This window comes from Mya arenaria, chromosome 2 (genome assembly GCF_026914265.1).
Source record: "Mya arenaria isolate MELC-2E11 chromosome 2, ASM2691426v1".
In the NCBI taxonomy this organism is placed as follows: Eukaryota; Metazoa; Mollusca; class Bivalvia; order Myida; family Myidae; genus Mya; species Mya arenaria.
Window position 1 is genome coordinate 21,857,751 of NC_069123.1, and position 18,335 is coordinate 21,876,085.

An 18,335-nucleotide genomic window follows, 5' to 3' on the forward strand; every position below is an offset into this window, starting at 1 on the left:
AGCATGACCTGTAGATGACCCATTTAATTTTGAAGTAATCAGGTAAAATCAGCTAGAATTTCAGTCCATGCATATTTTATTCCACTGTCTTGTTTAAAATTTGTTGTATAGGTCTGTATAGCACCGTATAACAATAACTGGTTGTCCTTGCAACAATGGTGCAGATTGTAACCATTGGAATGGCGCTTCCTACAGGGTATAGCAGGCTTTCAGTAAAAGCAATATCTGTCTGGAGGTATTATGCAACATATTGATGAAATGTTGCAGTGGGATGTTTTATTGTTATCTGTCTGGCATGAGCCCAAAACTATCTATGGATATTAGTCAGCATTGGCATGTTAATGAACTTAAAATTGTATTTGTTTTTTTTTTCATTGAGGAGAAGGCTATCTCAGGCTTAAATCCTTGTACTAGGAAATTCAAGGGAAATTTTTTTTTTTTAAATTATGGTATTAATCACAAACGGCACATTAACATAAGAAGCCTACTTCACAATAGACCTGCATAGAGTTATGTAGGAGTCTGCGTGTGCACATGCAAGTATAGAGATTTCAATAATATATGGTCACGCTCCAGACATGCACTCTGAGTCAGCTCATATCCTGGGGATTTATAATTTTCTGCAGCAAATTACAGAAATGAAATGACAATCGTATCATATGTTAGCTGATATTCAGGAGTCAGTGGGATAGTTTTATCCTTGGCCCATGTGTGTTGGTTTCCTGATGGGATAATCAATAATCAAACCAGACTTGAAGGATATTGGAATGTTCCAAGTTGGCAATTATTGTTGTTTACAGTAATATAAAAACCTATGCATCTCAAGATGCTGAGCCCAAAGAGGGCAATATAAATTTCTCTCCTTACAAAGCATTATCATGGAACATTTCAGGACTGAAGTTTCTTACCCTTTAAATCTTACATATCAAAGGATTAAATAAACCTTAACCAGACCAACACAAGCCACTAAAATAAAAAATATTCAAAAGAAAATTAGCTTTTTTGGAGGGTTAATTTGCATTTTCAGTCAATTAACATCACACGTCATCCATGTTTAATGAACGGCACACTTTTTCTACGTAGTCACCGCGCAAGGCTACACATTTCTGATGTCTCGCAATCCACTTGGTAAATGACTCCCGGTACCAGTCTGTGTCAAGTTGTGAAGCTTTTCGACGGGTTGCCAATGTCAAATCAGCAACGTCCTGGAAGCGCTGTCCACGGAGGAAAGTTTTTGTATCTCGGGAAAGGTCCTAAAATCCATGGGTGCTAAATCAGGGCTGTAGGGAGGGTGTTCTAATACTTCAAATCCCAGTAATGTAATCTTGAACTGTGTAGAGTTGGCCCTATGTGCAGGAGCGGCACCAGGATAATCTGATCAAGGTCCAAAGCTGGCCGTTTCCTCTTAAGAGCATTGACGAGATCCCTTTTCAATACCTGAAAATCAACGTGTTTCAGTTAGCAATGCTAGCGGTGATGTTTTAATGCAAGAAAGTATAAAATTAATAAATTGCTATACTTTATATATAAATATTTAATTTTTATATCTTTGTAGTTTATTAATATATTTATTAGTTACATCCGTGGGTTGCATAGATATTTACCGTTGAATAATAGTCAGCATTCACCGTTCTTCCCGCTTTGACTCTGTGCTGAAAGATCATCCCGTAGCGATCCATGAAGAAGATGAACATCTCTTTTCCGCACCTTCTTTGCACCCGAGCTTTTTTTGGTGGCGGTGTTCTTGGTGTTTTCCCCACCGACGATTGGGCCTTAGTCTCCGAATCATAGTGATGAAGCCAAGTTTCGGGTGTTGTTGCTATCCTATCAAGGAATTTGTCACCTATTGCTGTGTACCGATCCAAGAATGCAGCTGAACACCTCCACGCGTCTGCTTTTCTTCATCAGACAGCAACTTCGGGGCCAGCGCGCACTGACTTTCGACATACCTAACTCTTTCGTAAGAATCCCATGCACAGTTGAAGGAGATATGTCGAATTCACTGGCAATCTGTCTCAACGTTTTTCGTCTGTCTTCCCAGATAATACCCCTCAATTTTTATCGAACACTAGGAATCACGATCGAAGGCCTACCTCCTCTCTTATTGTCTTCAATCGATTTCTGCCGTTCTTAAATCTTTTGTGCCATTTGTAGACGAATGCCGGGCCAAACTCCTTTAAAGTATCGCTCCTTTTCATCATTGAAATCGTTTCAGCTCATGTCATTCCTATTCCGACACAAAATTTAATGACGCTCCGTAATTCAACGTCTCCAGTTGACATCATGACGCAGGTTTGGTTTCCTTGACTGTTCAAACAAAAAAGCTGCTATTTTCAAACCGTATGTAGTAAACAACGATGAATTTTACGGAAATGACGTCATGACATTGACATTGAACGTGCAAGATTTGCACGGATATTTGACGATAAGAACCAGTGTATAAATTGCATTACTTAGGTGAATGAATGATGAAAAGAATACACATTTTGGCGTGCGCCGACTAGGGTCTGATGCATTGCCAAGGATACTGTTTAGTGTCGTTATCGTTAGCCGATTATTATTTTGCCTTATATTTTATCTCTTAATTGATTGATCTTGTGGATAATACAGTTTCAGATGAATTGGAATAAAAATAAAAATGTTTAAACAATTTACACGAACTTCGCGATCAACCCTCGTATTAACAAAGGAGAATAATTTCCAACTATTGTATTTATTTAATACTGATTGCTCTGATGCAAGGTTTAACAATTAAAGCTTATTTCACTGAAAGATGTTTGATTGGTTTGCCATTTTTGTTGACCACTCTTAGGTATAAATACATTCTGGAAGCAAGACAATTACAAGGTATAAGAACCTCAGTCTTGATTGAGGCTGTTCATTGACATTAATGATACATGCAACACTGTTAATGCCCATGGTACCAGCTTTAGGGGTAAGTTATTAAAACATATCTGACGATCAAAGAGAACAGGTAAATGAATAAGTACACTAAACAAAACCTCAAACATGTTTTTATTGCTGTGTCTTAAAAGTGTTAACAATTGGCTTCAACAATTCAATTTGGTCCTGGGATTCAGCAATCCAGATGGCAACAGACAGAGGAACAAAATCTTCACATTTGGATTAGTTTTAGTATTGTATTAAATCATATGCCATTACCCTCTGATGCTTACAATTTAATTACATGATACTATCATGCCTTAAATGACTTCAGATGAGAAGATGCAAGCTGATATGGCAGCAGACAGTCCACTGGATGAGAGACAAGCCCCCGAGAAGTCCACTGAAATACCCAGCCCAATTTCCAAGACAAACACTCCAGTAGTTGTGGAGCACATGAGTAGGGGGGACAAAAACGAGGAACAAGCGGCTGGTATACTGAAGGATAACAGGACTGATAGGAAGACAGATGCTGTAGAAGACGTTGTGAAAACTGCTGTGGTCGCTAAAGCTGTGGACAATGTTGTGGTTCAGGAGAATAGTAAAATGGGTAGTGTTCATGATAAGTCTGATTACAATGATAGTAGTTCTGACACAGAGGAATATAAGTATGATGATTCTTATGACTATGACGACAGTTATGATGATGATTCAGATGAAGGTCTTAACAATAATGGAAATAAATTTGGAGATGTTGCTTATAGATTTGATGATAACAGTAAACATGATATTGATGACATTGATGATTCCTATTATGACTTGAGTGATGAATATGCAGATGACTATGACGTTGTATCTCTGAGCAAAGACAACAGTGAAAGACAAGATTCTGAAGAGAGTCCCAGCCTAGTGCCTTTGTTCTGTACGCCTGACCTGTTCATGCAGTTCAAGGCTGATGTAATGCAGTATCACTGTGTCTTCTTTGAGGAGAAACATTGCAACAAGCTCAACCAAGAAGGTAGGGAAATTTATGATGAGCTTCTCATGTGTGTGTTTAATAGCTACACAAGGTGTAAAGTTGTTCCTGTTGTATCTGTTTTCCAAGACCGAGCAAAAAGTCAGAACTATATTGTTGTTAAAGGTGCATTCTGATTCCTGATAGTAACAAACTTAGCGTGAGGTTTTTCTTTTGTGTCAGCATAAAAGTATGCAGCTATTTAAAAAGGACCATAAAAAGGATACATTAGGATTATTACTCAAAATTGTATAATTAATGCATTACCACCGTTGATCAATTATGTTTCCATGTCCTGCATTTTCTGTGTGATGTCAGCTGCAAAGACAGACATTTCCAATAATTAGAAATCAGAAATTAGAAACTAGTTATGTAACATTAAAAGCTTCAGATCAAGCCTATTTCTTCACCCAAACAGTTAAGTAATTAGCAAATTTTTCAATTTTATATTCACAGAGAAGCAGAGGCTGGCAGCAATCATGTTTAACTATTATGACAAAGACTTCAGCGGGCAGATTGAGAAGGAGGAATTATGGGAGATGCAGATGGTGGAGCACATTGACGACCTCTCCTCTATGTGTACACTGCTCGATATCATCATGTTCAACGAGCTCGGTGAACGAGATGGAAAGCTGAACGCTGATGAGTTTATACAGGCATTTGGTAAGGGGGCTTTAATCATGATTAATTAAGACAGCATTTTGAAATATTTCTCTTAAAATTCACCTCAGTACTATTTATGTATAGTATTGCTAATTTATAACCATTGTCTGCTTTGAATAATCAAATAGAGGCATAATTCATGAAAAGTTGAAAAATAGCTATGGCAACAATATATAGTTTAGAATACTACTTAGAAATAAAAGATGAAATAAACACAAAATGCCAGAATCTCTTTGATATTTAAAGGAGATGCAAATTCTCTCATTAGTGAAATAGCCACATTAATCTCAATCTATTATTTTGTAATTGAGCACTGGCTATGATGAGTTATCTTCTTGAAATAGAGCACTTGTCTACTACATAATGATTTCCTTTAGGGAGTATAGTAGTTTATCAATGTTACATTTTATCTAAAGAAAGATTGACCACTTTTGCCAAAGTACTGGCCTTCATTAAGCACAGAACTATATGTCTTGATTTTGGATTTTTGTCTAGATAACTGTTAACCTTTAAGACATGTAAAATGATTTCAACTTGAGACAGAATGCGTATAAACAATCGTAAACTTTTAATTATTATGAAAGAAAGATCAATAGATGTCAGGGCATTTAAATTACTATTTAGAATATCATTACATATTATGGAAATATACTGATTACATGACTGCATTCACACCAGATAATGCCATAGTGCAATTTCCCTACTCATTGACGTTTGTGGCTTAAACTGTTAGTCATAAGCTTCAGTGTATTTGTCTGAAACTATTGATTCCATAAGGAAAAATAAGCTATTTGTGCATGTTATTTCCATTATTGATTTGTTTCTACAGGATTGCTTCCATTTCAAACTCATATAGAGGTTTAAGCTGCATGCATACACCTGATGCATTTAAGCTATTTGCATTTTTTTAATCATCTAAAAAAGGAATACTCAAATTGAGAGATTAACAAATATATTACTTACAGTATGTAGACTCATAAGAGAGGTTCCTGTAGACTCGTGATAGAGGTACCTGTAGACTCATGATAGCGGTACCTGTAGACTCAAGATACAGGAACCTGTAGACGCATGAGAGAGGTACCTGTAGACTCATGATAGAGGTACCTGTAGACTGAGATACCTGTAGACTCATGATAGAGGTTCCTGTAGACTCATGATAGAGGTACCTGTAGACTCATGATAGCGGTACCTGTAGACTCATGATAGAGATACCTGTAGACTGACATACCTGTAGACTCATGATAGAGATACCTGTAGACTCATGATAGAGATACCTGTAGACTGAGATACCTGTAGACTCATGATAGAGATACCTGTAGACTCATGATAGAGATACCTGTAGACTCATGATAGAGATACCTGTAGACTCATGATAGAGGTACCTGTAGACTCATGATAGAGGTACCTGTAGACTCATGATAGAGATACCTGTAGACTCATGATAGAGATACCTGTAGACTCATGATAGAGATACCTGTAGACTCATGATAGAGATACCTGTAGACTCATGATAGAGATACCTGTAGACTCATGATAGAGATACCTGTAGACTCATGATAGATATACCAGTAGACTCATGATAGAGATACCTGTAGACTCATGATAGAGATACCTGTAGACTCATGATAGAGATTCCTGTAGACTCGTGATAGAGGTACCTGTATACTCATGATAGAGATACCTGTAGACTCATGATAGAGATACCTGTAGACTCATGATAGAGTAGACTCATGATAGAGATACCTGTAGACTGACATACCTGTAGACTCATGATAGAGATACCTGTAGACTCATGATAGAGATACCTGTAAACTGAGATACCTGTAGACTCATGATAGAGATACATGTAGACTCATGATAGAGATACCTGTAGACTCATGATAGAGGTACCTGTAGACTCAAGATAGAGGTACCTGTAGACTCATGATAGAGGAACCTGTAGACTCATGATAGAGATACCTGTAGACTCATGATAGAGATACCTGTAGACTCATGATAGATATACCAGTAGACTCATGATAGAGATACCTGTAGACTCATGATAGAGATACCTGTAGACTCATGATAGAGATTCCTGTAGACTCGTGATAGAGGTACCTGTATACTCATGATAGAGATACCTGTAGACTCATGATAGAGATACCTGTAGACTCATGATAGAGTAGACTCATGATAGAGATACCTGTATACTGACATACCTGTAGACTCATGATAGAGATACCTGTAGACTCATGATAGAGATACCTGTAGACTCATGATAGAGATACCTGTAGACTCATGATAGAGGTACCTGTAGACTCATGATAGAGGTACCTGTAGACTCATGATAGAGGTACTTGTAGACTCATGATAGAGGTACCTGAAGACTCATGATAGCGGTACCTGTAGACTTACGATAGAGATACCTGTAGACTCATGATAGAGATACCTGTAGACTCATGATAGAGTAGACTCATGATAGAGATACCTGTAGACTCATGATAGCGGTACCTGTAGACTCATGACAGAGGTACCTGATAGACTCGTGATAGAGGTACCTCTATACTCATGATAGAGATACCTGTAGACTCATGATAGAGATACCTGTAGACTCATGATAGAGTAGACTCATGATAGAGATACCTGTAGACTCATGATAGAGACACCTGTAGACTCATGATAGAGATACCTGTAGACTCATGATAGAGGTTCCTGTAGACTAATGATAGTGGTACCTGTAGACTCATGATAGAGATACCTGTAGACTTACGATAGAGATACCTGTAGACTCATGATAGAGATACCTGTAGACTCATGATAGAGTAGACTCATGATAGAGATACCTGTAGACTCATGATAGAATAGACTCATGATAGAGGTTCCTGTAGACTCATGATAGAGATAACTGTAGACTCATGATAGAGATACCTGCAGACTCATGATAGATATACCTGTAGACTAATGATAGAGGTACCTGTAGACTCATGATAGAGATTCCTGTAGACTCATGATAGATATACATGTAGACTCATGATAGAGATACCTGTAGACTGAGATACCTGTAGACTCATGATAGAGATACCTGTAGACTCATGATAGAGATACCTGTAGACTCACGATAGAGATACCTGTAGACTCACGATAGAGATACCTGTAGACTCACGATAGAGATACCTGTAGACACATGATAGAGATACCTGTAGACACATGATAGAGATACCTGTAGACTCTTGATAGAGTAGACTCATGATAGAGATACCTGTAGACTCATGATAGAGGTTCCTGTAGACTCATGATAGAGGTACCTGTATACTCATGATAGAGATACCTGTAGACTCATGATAGAGATACCTGTAGACTCATGATAAAGTAGACTCATGATAGAGGAACCTGTAGACTCATGATAGAGATACCTGTAGACTCATGATAGAGATACCTGTAGACTCATGATAAAGTAGACTCATGATAGAGATACCTGTAAACTGATGATAGAGATACTTGTAGATTCATGATAGAGGTACCTGTAGATTCATGATAGAGGTACCTGTAGACTCATGATAGAGGTGAATGTAGATTCATGACAGAGGGACCTGTAGACTCATGATAGAGGTACCTGTAGACTCATGAGAGAGGTACCTGTAGACTCATGATAGAGGTACCTGTAGACTCATGATAGAGATACCTGTAGACTCATGATAGATGTACCTGTAGAATCATGATAGAGTAAACTCATGATAGAGGTACCTGTAGACTGATGATAGAGATACTTGTAGATTCATGATAGAGGTACCTGTAGGTTCATGATAGAGGTACCTGTAGACTCATGATAGAGGTACCTGTAGACTCATGATAGAGGTGAATGTAGATTCATGACAGAGGGACCTGTAGACTCATGATAGAGGTACCTGTAGACTCATGAGAGAGGCATCTGTAGACTCATGATAGAGGGACTTGTAGATTCATGATAGAGGTACCTGTAGACTCATTATAGCGGTACCTGTAGATTCATGATAGAAGTACCTGTAGACTCATGATAGCAGTACCCGTAGACTCATGATAAAGGTACCTGCAGACTCATGATAGAGTAGACTCATGATAGAGGTACCTAGTAGACTCATGAGAGAGGTACCTATAGACTCATGATAAAGGTACCTGTAGACTCATGATAGAGTAGACTCATGATAGAGGTACATGTAGACTCATGAGAGAGGTACCTATAGACTCATGATAGCGGTACCTGTAGACTCATGATAGCGGTACCTGTAGACTCATGATAGAGGTACCTGCAGACTCATGATAGAGGTACCTGTAGATCCATGATAGAGGTACCTGTAGATTCTTGATAGAGATACCTGTAGACTCAGATAGAGTTTCCTTGTGATAGAGTGACCTGTAGATTCATGATAGAGGTACTTAAGACTCATTGAGAGGTACCTGCAGACTCATGATGAAGGTTACTAGTAGACTCATGATTGAGGTATTTGTAGACTCATGATAGAGGTACCTGTAGATCCATGATAGAGGTACCTGTAGATTCTTGATAGAGATACCTGTAGACTCAGATAGAGTTTCCTTGTGATAGAGTGACCTGTAGATTCATGATAGAGGTACTTAAGACTCATTGAGAGGTACCTGCAGACTCATGATGAAGGTTCTAGTAGACTCATGATTGAGGTATTTGTAGACTCATGATAGAGGTACCTGTAGACTCATGATAGAGGTACCTGTAGACTCATGATAGAGGTACATGTAGACTCATGATAGAGGTACCTGTAGACTCATGACAGAGATACCTGTAGACTCATGATAGAGGTACCTGTAGACTCATGATAAAGGTACCTGTAGACTCATGATAGAGGTACTAGTAGACTTATCATAGAGGTACCTGTAGACTCATGACAGAGGTACTTGTAGACTCATGATAGAGATACCTGTAGACTCATGATAAAGGTACCTGTAGACTCATGACAGAGGTACTAGTAGACTCATGATAGAGGTACCTGTAGACTCATGACAGAGGTACTTGTAGACTCATGATAGAGATACCTGTAGACTCATGATAAAAGTACCTGTAGACTCATGACAGAGGTACCTGTAGACTACATGACAGAGGTACTTGTAGACTCATGATAGAGGTACCTGAAGACTCATGATAGCGGTACTTGTAGACTCATGATAGAGGTTCTAGTAGACTCATGATTGAGGTATTTGTAGACTCATGACAGAGGTACTAGTAGACTCATGATTGAGGTGTTTGTAGACTCATGATAGAGGTACATGTAGACTCATGAGAGAGGTATCTGAATACTCATGATAGCGGTACCTGTAGACTCATGATAACGGTACCTGCAGACTCATGATAGAGTAGACTCATGATAGCGGTACCTGTAGACTCATGATAGAGGTACCTGTAGACTCATGATAGAGGTACCTGTAGACTCAGATAGAGGTTCCTCGTGATAGAGTGACCTGTAGATTCATGATAGAGGTACCTGTAGACTCATGATAGAGGTACCTGTAGACTCATGATAGAGGTACCTGTAGACTCAGATAGAGGTTCCTCGTGATAGAGTGACCTGTAGATTCATGATAGAGGTACTTTAGACTTATTGAGGGGTACTTGCAGAGTCGTGATGGAGGTTCTAGTAGACTCATGATTGAGGTATTTGTAGACTCATGATAGAGGTACCTGTAGACTCATGACAGAGGTACTAGTAGACTCATGATAGAGGTTCTAGTAGACTCATGATTGAGGTTTTTGTAGACTCATGAAAGAGGTACATGTAGACTCATGAGAGAGGAACCTGTAGACTCATGATAGTGGTACCTGTAGACTTATGATAGCGGTACCTGTAGACTCATGATAAAGGTACCTGTAGACTCAGAATAGCGGTACCTGTAGATTCATGATAGAGGTACCTGTAGACTCATGATATCGGTACCTGTAGACTCATAATAGAGGCACCTGTAGATTATGATAGAGGTACCTGCAGACTCATGATAGAGGTACCTGTAGACTTAAGGTAGAGGTACCTGTAAATTATGATAGAGGTACCTGCAGACTTATGATAGAGGTACCTGTAGACTTAAGATAGAGGTACTTGCAGAATAATGAGAGAGGTACCTGTAGACTCATGATAAAGGTACCTTGGTATATCTGTAGACTCATGATAGAGGTAACTGTAGACTCATGATAGAGGTACCTGTAGACTCATGAGAGAGGTACATGTAGACTCATGACAAAGGTACCTGTAGACTCATGAGAGAGGTACCTGTAGACTCATGATAAAGGTACCTGGAGGTACCTGTAGACTCATGATAAAGGTACCTGGAGGTATCTGTAGACTCATGATAGCGGTACCATGAGGTATCTGTAGACTCATGATAGCGGTACCTGTAGACTCATGATAGAGGTACCAGTAGACTCATGATAGAGGTACTTTTAGACTCATGATAGAGGTACCTGTAGACTCATGATAAAGGTACATGTAGACTCATGATAGAGGTACCTGTAGACTCATGATAAAGGTACCTGTAGACTCGTGATAGAGGTACTTTCAGACTCATGGTAGAGGTTCCTGTAGACTCATGATAGAGGAACCTGTAGACGCATGAGAGAGGTACCTGCAGACTTATGATAGAGATACCTGTAGACTCATGAAAGAGGTACCTGTAGACTCATGATAGAGGTAACTGTAGACTCATGATAAAGGTACCTGTAGACTCGTGATAGAGGTACTTTTAGACTCATGATAGCGGTACCTGTAGACTCATGATAGAGGAACCTGTAGACGCATGAGAGAGGGACCTGTAGACTCATGATAAAGGTACCTGGAGGTATCTGTAGACTCATGATAGCGGTACCTTGAGGTATCTGTAGACTTATGATAGCGGTACCTGTAGACTCATGATAGAGGTACCAGTAGACTCATGATAGAGGTACCTGTAGACTCATGAGAGAGGTACCTGTAGACTCATGATAGAGGTACTTTTAGACTCATGATAGAGGTACCTGTAGACTCATGATAGAGGAACCTGTAGACTCATGAGAGAGGTACCTGCAGACTTATGATAGAGATACCTGTAGACTCATGAAAGAGGTACCTGTAGATTCATGATAGAGGTCACTGTAGACTCATGATAAAGGTACCTGTAGACTCGTGATAGAGGTACTTTTAGACTCATGATAGAGGTACCTGTAGACTCATGATAGAGGAACCTGTAGACGCATGAGAGAGGTACCTGTAGACTCATGATAGAGGAACCTGTAGACTCATGATAGAGGAACCTGTAGACGCATGAGAGAGATACCTGTAGACTCATGATAGATATACCTGCAGACTCATGATAGAGGTACCTGTAGACTCATGAAAGAGGTACCTGTAGACTCATGACAGAGGTACTAGTAGACTCATGATATAGGTTGTAGTAGACTCATGATTGAGGTACTTGTAGACCCATGATACAGGTAGCAGTAGACTTAAGATAGAGGTACAGGCGCTTGTGTCTTACCACTCCCCATCTGTTGCAGACATCCCTGACTTGGTTAGCTGGGAGACAGAGGTGGTTCCACTGCTGGCCACAATCGGTAATGGGCTTGAAGTGAAGTGTGATGTCACTGACTCACGTGATGTCATTTGGACCCGGGACGGGTTGGACCTTGCAGTACTCAACTACCCAGGGATTACTGTGAGTGTAGCAACAAGAATTATGTTGCTTTGATGTTAAGACTGAGCTTAAATTGAGCGAGGAATTGAAATAAATTTAGTAAAAGGAGTATTTAGTTTCGTTGATCAGGGATCTCAGTTCCTTTATTGAATGCCAATTGGAGTTTTATCAAAAAAACTACTTGCCTGAGTTTATAAAATTGTTGAAATTAAACTAGCATGGTAAATATAGATAAGCCATAAATAAAGCATTGTACTAACTGTTATATTAAGAAAAATAAATACTAACTGTTATATTAAGAAAAATAACATTGTATCATTCAGGCTTCAATTATTCCTCTGATGTTAAATTTATTTTCTTTTAATTAAGGATCAGGTTGCAGTTTTAATCAAAATTGTTTTTGAAGCTTTAAATAAATGGCAAATATCTGTTATGCCATGACTGTTTGTGTACATAAACTGCAGTCCTTATTCTCTTTACCTTCACTACCAATCACACGTTTTTTGCAGATTTTGCTCATGCAAGTTAACTTTTCCTTACCGCAGGCATTATCTTTTTAATCGTCTTTTCACTATACCCAGCAATATAAGCATATCACACACCGCGTTCATTTTTATACTTTGCCCCTCGTCTCCAAACGTGAGTCAACGTTATATGTGAAGTGTTAAATATTGGTAATTAAAATAATTAATGTAGCTGTTTTTTTGAATGCTGTTACTTTGTTCCCATCCAATTCTAGTCAGTTTTATTAAACACATACAAACTACACCCATAATCTACAAATCACTTGGTTTGTACTCGAAAAATTGTTTGACCTTGAAAGTTTTGCTTTACATTTGTTTTCAGACGCTATTCATTCAGCATCACCTTATTCGCACTAATTTAAATTTTGAATGCCCTAGTTAAACTTGTATATGTATTTAAATAATATATTGAATACAATGTAGCGTATAATTATATGATATTTATTTTTGGTGGTTAAAAATAGCAAGTGACATTAAGGGGAATTTTCCCAATGAAAACGAGGCAAGAAGGTCCTCAACCATATGCTGTGAACTTTGAAAATCACAAACCACATTTAAACAAACTATTTGCAAAATAATAACTTTTTAAACTAAAACTATATTCAATTTTGTTTTATTAGTTTTGACATTCAATTTTTGCTCAATTAGTTTTGACACTTTTTTGTTTTGGGTTATAGGACGCATGGAAAAAATGTCAAAATCATCTGGCGCGATCGGCCACCATGTTTGTTGACAGTAACGAAATTATTTTTTTCGTGAAAATGGTGATGGTTATTTTTAAAACCATACAATACTAATAAAAAGCAAAATATGTTTCATTGTTTATTTGTATCATGTTATATAAAACATAACAAATTATTTAAAATTTGTAGCTGGATGGCACTGAAAAGTACTTTTTATGACAATTTGTAAGAGTTCTTTCTGACAGTATATATCGTAAACGATAACCTGTCGAGAATGAAAAGTTTGTAATGCAAAAACCTTATATTGTACGGATTTGTTCTCAAAATGTCACCACCTACAGAAAAGAATAAAGAATGTGGCAAAGTGCAAAAAAACAAGACCATTATCGCAACAGTTTGTAGTATTGGTATGTTAAACAGCTTTAAAGGCAGTGCAAGTTTTTCACACCTTATCGTACAACTGACAAAAAATATTTTGACAGTGCACAGCTTTGCTTCTTGATATGCATGTTTAATTATTGTTATTTATACAAAATAATATTGAATAATTTTAATCATACAAATTTTTTTTTTTATTATAAACGTCTTACAATATACCGTATCCCGATCTTCAACTGCCGTTTAAACCCCTATATACTCGATCGATATGACGCGAGTAACATCCCTTTCTACATAAATCTCAAACGCTCGGCCTGAAATCGACCTCAGAAAAAAGTTCAAAAGCTTGTTACTGGTTTTAAGACGCAGGCATTTTTTTACATCGAAATCTGAGGGAAAAAAGTGCGTCTAGTCATTTACGGTACAAAAATGTACAATAACCTCTGCTCTACCTAAAAAGAGCCATGAAAAATAAATGGAGCTTTTTGTGCAAACTCTTCCTTTCACAGGTTTATTTTAGTATCAATTAACTTATTTCCAAAAACGATTTAACAAACACTCAATAATCTTATTAATTAAGTGTGGGGGATGAGATTTTTTACCCTCACAATACAGGTGAAAGCCATTCTGCGAGCATGGTACAATTAACAATTCCTTTTTTGTTCCCATGGCATCTGTTTAAAGTCCTGCATATCGTGATAAGCTGCAATGCAGTGATATACCGCATGCATGTTTTCCGAAGCCATGCAAAAACACTTGGTTGGTAGTGTATTAAGCAATAGTTCATATTGTTGCCATTTACCAATATAGAATTGTATCTACTGACCTTTCACTAACCCTCAATGGATGTAAAAGATTTTACCATGCCATTGCCATGGTTAATTATGTATGTGAATGTTACCAGAAACTTGCACTCAGCAGTTTAATCCTGATGTCATCAATGTTTTAGTGTGTAACGGATGCCAATCAATAAACAAAAGAAAAAACCTTAAGATTTTACAAATATTTTTATTACTGCCACATTTGTATGTTTACCTTATTGATCCACAGGTGCTGGGAGATGGAAGCCTGTACTTAGAGACTATCGGGTTCCATGTTGTGGGCAACCTGACATGTTATGACCGCAAGAAGCCGGCTATCAAACAGATTCACATGCTCATCGTACAGAGTAGGTGCTAGTGTTGGATAATCAAACAAATTGTGTAATCGATAATTGGGTAAAAAAATAAATAAAAAGCTTCCTAAATATTGGTTTGAAATAATGTTTATGTTAATTTCAACAACTATTATGTATCACATATTTTAAAATTAGCCCAACAATGTTTGAAAGAATATATATTTATAATTTTTTTATATATTCCTATTGTGATGTTTAATATAACTCGACAAATGACATTTAACACATGTTTTTTAGTGAAACAGTTAAGCTTGATGATAACACCAATTAACAATTCTTTCATTATATTGGATGATTGTGCCATCTCTAGTGCTACATTGAGTGCTTATAAAATAACTATAATGTTCATGATCACTATTTATCTCTAAAACTCAAGAAGCAAACGTAACAATCATTCACAAACATTTTATTACTTTCAAATTTTTTATGCAATAGTGTGCCAATAGTTCATGACTTTAAAGTTAACAACATTTTTAACATCATCGTGTTAAGTTTCAAATGGTTACTTCTCTGGAAGTTTAATGGCTTACACTTGATACATCTGCTGCATGTTCTGAACAACGGGCTAATAGATTTTGAAACAGGTTTTAACAACATGTGGACAAAACCACACACTAAAAAAATAATGCAACTATTTCTTTCAATGCTATCTATCTCAGAACTGACAACTTATTCCAGAGCCACCACATGTGCGGGTCCACATGAGATCAACGGAAGTGAGGCATGGCCGTGACCTTGTCATCCAGTGTCATGCCGAGGGATTTCCCCGACCAGCTGTAACATGGAAGTTTGATGGAAACACCATACAGAATGGACAGAAGTACCATGTACACAGCTGTGAGTGGGCTTCAGTTAAATACATTGTATCAGCATTTTGAACAAAAAGTTGTCAGAATGTCATAGTTTTTAAAGGTATGTTTGTTTTAATGACAATTTAGCCAAAGCATTTTTAGTAAACATTTCGGTCAGTTTACTTGTCCTCAAATGTTGAAACAGGGTTTAATCCAAGAAAACAAAATATACAAGACTGTGTGGGGAATGATTCCAGTTGTGTTAAACTAAGACATTTTCAAAACTATGCATTAGATTCCACTGAACTCAGTGCTGCATCCTGATACACAATGGTTAAATCTGAATGATTCCTGCAGTTGATGACTCATTGACCGTGTACAGCGCGGACTACACCAGCGATACAGGGGTCTATACTTGTGAGGGGAGAAATACGGCGGGGACTGCAGAGGCATCTGAAGCTATCTCTGTACATAATCCAAACAACACCGCTAACACAGGTACTTGAATGAGACTGCTACTTAAGATTGAACTTTTCATTCAGATACTTACTTTCAATTTCTATTTTTAAAATTGTCTATTCAAAGGAGCAGAAATATATTGTTGAGTTTAGTCCAATGCAGAAAATCTGAGAGTGTTCTGAAAGAGTAAGATTAAGGACACCAATTATGTCTGTGTTTTGAATTATTAATTTGAGTGAGATAGGCGAAAGCTTTCAAGTGCTTGTACAAGAGTTGTTTTATTCTGTCCTTTGTCTTTTATAAGGAAAACAGTTGAGACTGAAAAAATGTCTGCTGATAGAAAAGATAATTCATTTCAGAAGCCAGTAATGAGGAGAGTTTCATCATTTTCCATGATGATGGCTACACAATGCATGAGCCCACGGAGTGTCTGACCCAGCGTCATGTGAAACCAGAGTTTGCCAACTTCCACTTCCTGCCCGATGATCTTGATGCCCCGCCCTCCATGTGTGAGCCAGGAATCCCTTGTGTTTGGGGCTCGGCAGTCAGTGTGGGAGATGAGTTTGTGTACATTACGCAGCCCAGACAAAACAGAGTCCTCGTTATTGATGTAAAAAAGACTCTTAATCCCGATCAGGTGAGGACTGAAATCATAGACACAGTTCTGAAATTCACTGTACTGTAAATTTTTAACTGAAAATAAAATGTTTTCATTGAACGTTTTCCATGATGTCAGTCTTCAATTGTTGATCTCATAATATTCTTACCATTACAGGTGATATACACAGACCACATGCCTGTTTCCGTCCACTACGTGGCAAGCCAGGATGAGGTGTGGGTTCTGTGCTGGAATGGAGAGCAAGACGGTGGATCTAAGACACTTGTGGTGATCCGGGATGCCAGACAGCGCAACCAACACCACGCCATACATACACAGCCTATCGGCAACACATTCGACCTGGTGAGTGGTGTTTCCATCTTCTGATACCTCGAATCCTCGTAAAATAAAAATTCTTCATTTGCGTGATGGAAAAAGTATGCATTTCAACTCTTTGTCATGAATGTATGCAGTTAATAGTTGTATTGACTGTGAGGCAATAAACAGCATTGAATCAGCATTTTTGATTTACTTACAACTATTCTTCACAACAAACATAATTAGTCTATAATCCTATGGTACTTGTGTAGTGGTACTTTTACAGCATTCTGTAGTACTTGTGCAGCATTCTGTGGTACTTTTACATCATTCTTTGGTACTTGTACATTATTCTGTCTGGTACTTGTGCAGCATTCTGTGGTACTTGTTCATTATTCTGTGGTACTTGAACAGCATTCTGTGGTACTTTTACAGCATTCTGTGGTACATGTACAGCATTCTGTGGTACTTGTACAGTGTTCTGTGGTACTTGTACAGCATTCTGTGGTAATGGCTCAGAGTTATGTGGTACTTGTACAGTGTTATGTAGTACTTGTACAGCATTCTGTGCTACTTATACAGCATTCTGTGGTACTGGCTCAGAGTTATGTGGTACTTGTGCAGCATTCTGTGGTACTTGTACAGCATTCTGTGGTACTTGTGCAGCATTCTGTGGTACTTGTACAGCATTTTGTGGTACATGTACAGCATTCTGTGGTACTTGTACAGTGTTCTGTGGTACTTGTACAGTGTTATGTGGTACTTGTACAGCATTCTGTGGTACTTGTACAGCATTCTGTGGTAATGGCTCAGAGTTATGTGGTACTTGTTAAGCATTCTGTGGTACTTGTACTGCATTCTGTGGTACTTGTGCAGCATTCTGTGGTAGTTGTTCAGCATTCTTAGATACTTGTACAGCATTCTGTGGTACTTTTTCAGCATTCTGTGGTACTTGTACAGCATTCCGTGGTGCTTGTACAGCATTCTGTGGTACCTGTGCAGCATTTTGTGGTACTTTACAGTGTTCTTTGGTACTTGTTCAGCATTCTTGGTACTTGTTCAGCATTCTTGGTACTTGTTCAGCATTTTTGGACTTGTACAGTGTTCTGTTGTACTTGTGCAGCATCCAGTATTGCTTGTACAGCATTCTGTGGTACTTAAACAGCATTCTGTGGTACATGTACGGCATTTTGTGGTCC

General features: G+C 38.1%; 1 protein-coding gene across 1 annotated transcript in view; it reads left to right on the top strand.

The window, feature by feature from the left end:
- LOC128222050 (follistatin-related protein 5-like) overlaps positions 1-18,335 on the top strand; it is a 77,117-nt gene that overhangs the window by 46,755 nt on the left and 12,027 nt on the right. Inside the window, exons 5-12 of the mRNA XM_052930814.1 lie at positions 3,218-3,901; positions 4,355-4,561; positions 12,072-12,229; positions 14,844-14,961; positions 15,649-15,807; positions 16,119-16,259; positions 16,580-16,857; positions 16,996-17,181. Of these exons, the coding sequence (XP_052786774.1) occupies positions 3,218-3,901; positions 4,355-4,561; positions 12,072-12,229; positions 14,844-14,961; positions 15,649-15,807; positions 16,119-16,259; positions 16,580-16,857; positions 16,996-17,181 (1,931 nt within the window). The remainder of the gene's footprint in view (positions 1-3,217; positions 3,902-4,354; positions 4,562-12,071; positions 12,230-14,843; positions 14,962-15,648; positions 15,808-16,118; positions 16,260-16,579; positions 16,858-16,995; positions 17,182-18,335) is intronic.